Source organism: Martes martes, assembly GCF_963455335.1.
Source record: "Martes martes genome assembly, chromosome: 10".
Classification (NCBI taxonomy): domain Eukaryota; kingdom Metazoa; phylum Chordata; class Mammalia; order Carnivora; family Mustelidae; genus Martes; species Martes martes.
In genome coordinates, this window is record NC_137898.1 from 345,203 (window position 1) to 353,250 (window position 8,048).

At 62.5% G+C, this 8,048-nt stretch overlaps 1 protein-coding gene across 5 annotated transcripts; it reads left to right on the top strand.

Moving 5' to 3' along the window:
- Positions 1-139: 139 nt before the first annotated feature.
- Positions 140-7,058, top strand: TMEM80 (transmembrane protein 80). 5 transcript variants are annotated; one of them, XM_080816729.1, is made up of 6 exons: positions 221-267; positions 2,802-2,927; positions 3,407-3,529; positions 4,314-4,407; positions 4,502-4,594; positions 6,188-7,051. In XM_080816729.1, exons 3-6 carry the CDS (start codon positions 3,416-3,418, stop codon positions 6,391-6,393), a joined length of 507 nt encoding a protein of 168 aa, XP_080672855.1. In that variant the 5' UTR covers positions 221-267; positions 2,802-2,927; positions 3,407-3,415; the 3' UTR covers positions 6,394-7,051. The 5 variants fall into 5 exon arrangements, with proteins under 5 accessions (XP_080672857.1, XP_080672854.1, XP_080672855.1 ...); XM_080816728.1 differs by lacking the exons at positions 2,802-2,927; positions 6,188-7,051 and adding an exon at positions 4,724-5,609 and having other exon boundaries at positions 169-267; positions 3,510-3,529; XM_080816730.1 differs by lacking the exon at positions 2,802-2,927 and having other exon boundaries at positions 235-267.
- Positions 7,059-8,048: the final 990 nt, after the last annotated feature.

Sequence of the window (8,048 nt, forward strand, 5' to 3'; positions counted from 1 at the left end):
GAGCCGAACCCTGCCGAGCCCGGATACGCCCGAGCCTCGGCTCTCCGCCTCCTCTTGTACGAAAGTGCCCGAGCGCTGCCGGACGGGTTGAACCGGCCTCGGCCGCGGATCGGAATCAACTCCCGAAGTGCGGCGCGGTCGGGCCCCTTCGGGAGCAGAAGCGAAAATGGCCGAAGGGACGCGAATAGCGCGGAGCCCAGAGACTGCTGGGATCGCGGAGGACTCGGCGGGCGGGGCCGGGCGGCAAGATGGCTGCCGGAGGGCAAGGTGAGGGCCCGGGGTGGGCGCTTGGGAAGCCGCCGGGGGCCCCGGGGCGGGACGCGACGGTCTCGGGACAGCGCAGCGCCCGTAGGCCCGCGGCTTAGGCTGGGGGCCCGGGCGGGCGGGGGCGGAGATCGTCTCAGGAAGGGGGGGTTGGTCGGATCTGGTTCTTTCTGGTGATGGAAACGCGGACCGGTCAGAGGCGGCTCCAGCGGTTGCGGTTCGGCCGTCTTGAGTGTCTTGGCGAGGGGCAGCCGCGGCCCTTCGGGCGCCTCTTGCCCTCCTCCTTGCCCTCTGCGCTCGGCGCAGACCACCCGGCTGTGCACGGCCCTGGGAGGCTGGGCGGGTCGTCTCCCGCCGGCGACCCTGGGGGGGACCAGTCTCCCGCCGGCGACCCTGGGGGGGACCAGTCTCCCGCCGGCGACCCTGGGGGGGACCAGTCTCCCGCCGCCGGCCCTGGGGGGGACCAGTCCCCCGCCGCCGGCCCTGGGGGGGACCAGTCCCCCGCCGCCGGCCCTGGGGGGGACCAGTCCCCCGCCGCCGGCCCTGGGGGGGACCAGTCCCCCGCCGCCGACCCTGGGGGGGACCAGTCCCCCGCCGCCGACCCTGGGGGGGACCAGTCCCCCGCCGCCGGCCCTGGGGGGGACCAGTCCCCCGCCGCCGGCCCTGGGGGGGACCAGTCCCCCGCCGCCGGCCCTGGGGGGGACCAGTCCCCCGCCGCCGGCCCTGGGGGGGACCAGTCCCCCGCCGCCGGCCCTGGGGGGGACCAGTCCCCCGCCGCCGGCCCTGGGGGGGACCAGTCCCCCGCCGCCGGCCCTGGGGGGGACCAGTCCCCCGCCGCCGGCCCTGGGGGGGACCAGTCCCCCGCCGCCGGCCCTGGGGGGGACCAGTCCCCCGCCGCCGGCCCTGGGGGGGACCAGTCCCCCGCCGCCGGCCCTGGGGGGGACCAGTCTCCCGCCGCCGGCCCTGGGGGGGACCAGTCTCCCGCCGCCGGCCCTGGGGGGCCACATGCACGCTGCCATGGGCCCCGGGCGCTGGGATCCGGGTGTGGCCGTGGACCCCGGCCGGCTAGGGCAGCTGCTTGCTCCAGAGAGGGAGGGGGCACCATGGGCCTTGAGGCCGGGGCAAGAGCTTGTCAGCGCCGTGGGGGCACCCTGTCGCAGTCGCCAGCAGCTTTGTGTCCAGGACAGTGCTCGGCAACGTGGCAAGCCCCTGTTGGAAAGCTGGGCACAGCTGTCCCAGCATCGGCCATGGAAGCTCACAGCTGGTGGGCGTTGCTCCTGCCGGGTCCTGCTGCGCCACCAGGGCCCCTGCCCTCCCTGTGTCACTCGCAGCACCCAGCTCTCCGCACACAGGATAGCTCTTCTGTGCACACCTGTGGCGTGAGAAGGACGCGCGGGAGTGGGAGGCGGCTGTGTTACTCGGGCCTCGGGGTTTGTCTGGGTGGGCACCCACTCTGGATGCAAAGCCACCTTTCCCGGCCTCTGTCCTGCCCCTGTCCTGCCCCGAAGTTTCTGGCTGGAGGGCGGAGAGGAGGGAGGGAGCCGAGGTGGTGAGCCGAGGTGCCTGAGGTCTGTGCTTTACTGAGAGCCCCACCCCCAGCCCCCACCCCGCTCCTCTCCACACCGCCAGGCCTTTGTGGAAGTTCACTGGCGCTGAGGTGCCAGTGAGGTGCGTCTGCACTTGGGGAACGGAAGTTCACACGGGGTCTCTGTGCCGCGTCCTCTGTCACCTCAGGGGGAGCTTTTATTCCCTTCACTTCGACGGGAACTTGCACCTGTTCAGGGCCTCTTGTTAGAGTAAGTCATTGACAAAAAATGGCAGTTGCTAAAAGCGGGGGCTGTCCTTAGGACGAGCTCCTGTAGGTCTGAAACCCGTAGACCAGCCAATCTGATTGTAGCCACCTTTAATGTCAATTATTCAAACCCCGGATCATGTAAGGTTTTTATGCCCCGTTTTTTCCCTGAGCCCCCACAGTTCTGATCTGTGACAGTGGCTGGCAGATAGCTTTGAAGCGTCTGAAGCCAACCTTCAAGAGAAGAATCAAAAGGGAGGAAAACCCCAGTTAATGTGAAACCCACCCGAATAATGGCACGTATGGAGGCAGGGCCTGGAGAAGAACAGATTGGGTTTCAAGAGCTCACTGCCTGTAACGCAGTCCGAGTGTATACGGGCTCCTGCTCGGCTTCCCGCTCCCTGCACGTGCTGCCTCCTGCACGCTGAGCTCGGAGCCTCGGGTGCGGGTTCGCCTGCTGACCCGTTGACGACCTCTGCCCACGCTAGACTCCAGAAGGCCCGAATCCGCTTTGATGTCCCCCACAAAAACTCACCTAGGCTGAGCGTCTCTCTCCTGCCCTCTTGGGGGTTAAGGGAAAGTGGAACTGGAGAGAAGACCAGACAGATTGGTTCACATCCGCTGTCCTGCGTGCCGCTGTCCTGCGTGCTGCTTGGCGGTGTGGCTCAAGTCTCCTTCTATAGGGTCTGTTGCCCAAATTCTAAATTATCACTGATGTTACTACGTGTCACAAATGTGCCACTAGTGTGAGCCTCTGGAGACAGGAAGTCTGCCCCAAGAGACGTTCAAGCCGAGGGTGAGCCGAAGAAGCTTCCGACTCAGCAGCTCTGGTTCTGGAGACCATTTTGCGGGGAGAGAGGCCGTCGTCGTCGTAAGATGAGGGGAAACGCGTACCTGCTGTGGGGTGGGAGAAGGCTTGAGACGCACTTGAAAGAAATTGGATTGCAGCTGTAGGAAATTACCATTTGGGTGAGATTTGGGACAATATATAAAATTCTAGGGGAAAGAAAGTATCATCAGTTACCCCCCCAAAAAAAGCTTTGTACCCTGAATTAGAGAAGGTTCTCCTCTAATTCCATCCCCACGGTAAACGTGCAGAAGGCAGAGGGGTGAGAAAAGCTGTTGCCTGCTGGTGCCCACGCCTTTCCTCCCCTGGCCGTGGAGCAGAATTCTGCCTGTCCCGGCTGGAGGCCTCTTTTCCTCGCCGCCGCCGAGGTCCTGAGTGCTCTCTCCCAGCCGCGGGTTCTGCAAAGCAGAGGGCAGACCCTCCTCGGAGAGACAGATGCAGGGGTGACGACAAGGGACCTAGCTACGGGCCCAGATAAAGGTGGCTTCTTTCTACAAATACAGGAGAAAAGAATGAAGCCGGGATCCTCCGTCCGTGCTGGAAACGGCCCAGGTGGGCACCGGGTTGGACCTGCGGCCTCACTTACTGACACGCTTTCTTTTCCAGGGAGAACTTCCTCTGCGGTGGTATCCTTCTGCTGTGTCCCTGTGTCCCTGTGTCCGTCAGCTGGCCTCAGGCCCGGGCATCCCCAGGACGGCACCCTAGAGCTCGTTTGCTGGACACGTGAAGGCAGCTTTGAGTTCCAGCTTTCTGTTCCTCTAAACCCCACACGCACCCTTTCTCTAAGTTCTGGTAGAAATTCTACTTGTAGATGGAATTAAATGGGTGGCTCCGTCGGTTAAATGGGAGGGACATTCCTGAACAAATTGAGAGAGTTGAGGAGACTTCAGTGGGACATGCTGGCTCCCCTGCACGGTGGGTGGGTGGCTGCCTGCCTCCCGCCAGGACCCCCCCAACCCTGGGGCAAGACAGTGAAGGCCCCTCCCCTTGAACATTTTTACCATAAATAAACAACAAGTGTACCATGCTCAGGAGGGTTGGTAGACCTTTAACTGCACAAAAAAAGAATATATTTTCTTTAAAGAAAATGAAAAAAAAAAGTCATTTTTTTCTATCTAGTAACCTGGGCCACAGTCAGGGTGATGCCCCCAAGGAAGCCTGGTATTCCAAGGCCACCCTGCCTGCAGTCACCAGGGACAGACACAGCCCTCCTGTTCCAGGCTAGGCCATTTCCTGGGACACCAGAGGAGATGGTGGACGCACCCTGCTCCGCCCCAGGCAGGGAGCCGGCGGCCAGTCCCCGTGGCCACCTGCAGGTGCTGCTCTGAGGAGCTGGCGGGGTGTGTCCCCTGGGGGGGACGCACGGGCAGCGCCCATATCTAGGCCCGTGAGTCCTTAACCGCTGGCCAGCTCTCGTCCGTCTCTCTGCAGCTGCTGCTCTACCTGAGTGGGGCCTACTATGCCCTGTATTTCCTAGCTACGCTCCTGTTGATCATGTATAAAAGTGAGTCTTCACTGCAGAGGCCCACGGGAGGTGTCCTTGCTGCCCCCCGCCCCTGCGTAACTGGAGTTCTGCCCTGTTGCCCGCTGTCCTGCAGGTCAGGTTTTCAGTTATCCTCATCCTTACCTGGTCCTCGACCTGACTCTGCTGCTTCTGATGGGGATTCTGGAAGTGACTCGGCTGTATCTTGGTGAGTTGCTGGAGACCGTAGAGTGCAAAGGGCCACAGAACTCCTCGCTTCCGGGCCGGGAACCCTTTATGACGTTCAGCCTTTATCACGTGCTTCCTAGAGCCGACCACTTAGCCACTCGCTTTGCAGGCCTCCCCTTACGACGTCATGAAGCTTCGGTCAGCTTATTCAGGACAACTCTGGCAGCGGCCTTGGGAGAGCACTTCCACTGGAAGCCTGTCCTGAGAAGCCGCAGGGGCACGCACGGCACCGAGAGCCCCAGAACATTCAGCTCATCTCCTTCCTTCCCCTCCCGTTGGCCTCAGCAGTCCGGAGAAGGATCTGGAGTGTTCTGTCGAGTCCCCGACAGGCCGGCAGAGCCTGGAGATGGGGGAGGGCTCCCCGAGCTGCCTCAGTCCAGCTCCAGGGCCATGCAGGGGCCCTCAGGCAGCCCCGTTTCAATTCTCCAACAGCTTGAGCTTTGCCCTCTAGCCCAGCCCAGCCAGCGCCCAGCACACAGGGTGCAGGCTTCCAGCCCCGTCTTCTGCCTCCGGCCAACTCACAGGCACACACATGCCAGCACATCTGTGTTCCACGATGGGATCGTACGTGCGTGTTCCGCGAATACGTCCGGGAAACACTCCCTCTGTTGGAAGAGCTGGTAGAGCCGAGGATAGCTGGCGCTCCCAGGCCCCTTGCACACGCGCACCCGTGACGCCCAGTCAGTGGCGAGGAAATGGGTACACTCCCTTGTCGGCAGAGCCTCAGGACTCGTCAGGGGACAGGAGCAAGTCTCCTGGGCCATCATGCTGGGCACGCGGGGCTATCAGTGTCCGCTGCCACAGACGAGCCCACGCACCTGGGAGGGAGGCAGATGGTGCTGGGCCCCTGGGTCCGCCGCAGCAGCCAGGGACCAGCGTTTCCTGTGATGGAGCCATTTGTCTGTAAAATACTCACGTTTGCTTTGGTTTGATTTTTTACAAGCGTACATGGCATTTTCCAGAGCTGGCCTTAGCCCGGAGTAAAATATTTTTGGAAAAAAATTTTTTTAAAGATTTTATTTATTTATTTGACAGAGATCACAAGTAGGCAGAGAGAGAGGAGGAAGCAGGCTCCCCGCTGAGCAGAGAGCCCGATGCGGGGCTCGATCCCAGGACCCTGAGATCATGACCTGAGCCGAAGGCAGAGGCCTAACCCACTGAGCCACCCAGGCGCCCCAATTTTTGGAAATTTTTAAACAAAAACTTCTCAGTCCATTTGGAATTAGGAAAAGGTATCAGAATGCAACTGGGATCGTTTTTAGAAAAGGAAATGCCCTCTCCCACCCTCACAACTGACCCAGAGGCTGAGATTCAAACATTATCTGGCAACTGGTTTTTACCCTCTCCGGGGAGAACACACCCTTTGTCACACTTTGCTTTCTGACGATTCATGAGTGATGTGGCCCCAACAGGACCTTTGACCGGAGGTCCTCAGCCCTGCGTCCAGAGGGCCGTGCTGGCGACAAGCTTGCGCTCGGCCTCCCCACCACCGCGCAGCCCTTCTGGGCACACACGGGTCAGAGTAGGTGTCCCAGAGCCCAGCGCCCACTCACCCGTCTGCTCTGCTCTCCAGGCACCAAGGGCAACCTGACGGAGGCCGAGGTGCCGCTGGCCATCGGCCTGGTCCTCACCGCGGGCAGCGCCCTGCTCGGCACCTACTTCCTGCTCTGGCAGACGCTGGTGCTGCGGGCAGACTGCATCCTCAGCGCCACGCTCCTGGCACTGCACGGCCTGGAGGCCGTCCTGCAGCTGGTGGCCATCGCTGCCTTCGTCAGCTAGGCAGGCGGTGCCTGGCATCCCCCACCCTCGGTGGGACACCTCTGGACAGAAGCCACGTCCCGGTGGCTCCCTCTCAGCTGCGCCAACCTGCTTGATCGCTAAGGGGAGTGGGTGAGGACAGTGCACGTTTGCACATAATTGCTGGGATTCCGTGCTTTCCACACTGGTCCCCCTGAGCTACAGGGTGGTGTGGGGAGCCCGGGACCGTGGCCCACGGCAGGCCAAGTTCTGGACGAGGGTACACCAGCTTTGCGACAGAAAGAAAAATGTGAGGGAGCCAGCAAGCTCTGGTGTTTGGGGGGATTTTTGCAGTGGCGGCCCCTTCCCTCTGGGGCTTCTGCAGGGAGGTGGTCTAAAGCCCGGGCTCTGGGGGGAGGGAGGCGGGGAACGGGTGAGCGAGAGAGAACAGCTGCCGCTGCCCCAGGCAGGGGCTTCAGGGCTCCAGTCCAGGCCTCAGTCAGAGAAACGTCAGGAGCGTGCAGTGTGCTGCACGTGTCCGCAGACCGGGAGGGCTCCTGGAAGGACCGCATTCAGGTTCCCCAGTAACTTGGCTTCATGTGCATCGCGCCCGGTCCGCGTTCGGAGTTACTGTTTGCACATCGAGACGGTTTCTCTTGGCCACGTTGTCGAATAAAGGAACGTGTGTAGCTGCCTGCATTTCTCCTAAGACCGCCCACCTCTTCCAGGCTTCTCTCGGTACACAGAAGCACACCCCGCCCCGGCCTCACCCAGAAACCCAGGGAGCAGTGCTTCCCCCGGAAAGCAGCAAAGCCCGGCCTCAGGGCCGGTCCCGGACCTCCACAGAGACCGGCTTTCAGCAGAGGGGTAGCAGCAGCCCCCTCCGTCTTCTTGTCCTCAGAGAGCAGGAGCTCTCCCCTCCGCCGGCTTTGGCTCTGGTCCAGGGCACATCTGTGGCCCCAGGGGCCGCATGTGGGCGCCCTCGTGCTCACCTGCCGCTCAGGTGTTCAGCAGAGCTGCCTGCCTCTGGCGCCAGGGCATCCCCCAGGGGACTTAGGAAGATGGGACCGGTGCTCTCCGCGGAAATGCTCAGCCAGCTCCCGGGTAGACCTGGCAGCATGACACTTGCGCCTTAAACGTTCATGACCTCTTGCCCAAGGATCGAGGCCGGGACCTGACACCCCTATCGCTTTGGCCACACAGAGGGGGCAGTCACCTGTCCTCAGAGAACACCATGGCTCCAGGTGGCTCCAGAGGCCCCCTGCTGCCTCCCAGTCTGGTGACAGGGACTTTAATTTCAGAAACGCAATGCTGCCCACCTTTGCTGCTCCCTTCTGTGCATGCCTGCCCGCCCGGGCTCAGACTCCAGGAAGGACGAGGGCAGGCCTGTGCCTTCTGTGTGTGCTCAGCAGGGTAGGGGAGAGAACCAGGAAGCCAGGGCTTGCCAGGGCTCAGGGGCAGGGCCGGGCTGGAGAGGAAGGCCACTTCCTGCACCACTCCGAGAGCTCACCTGTGAGGCTTCAGACGGCTGGAGGGGAGACCCGCCCCGGGGCTGGTGGGGGCCTCCATTCCCCCAGGGGGCTCCCCAGGAAGTGCTCTGTGTCAGCCCCAGTAAACAAAGGCCTGCTGCCCTTGGGACCCTGCCTCCTGATGCGCCCTTTTCCACCCCCACCCCAGGAACAGTAGCCAGACCTTTG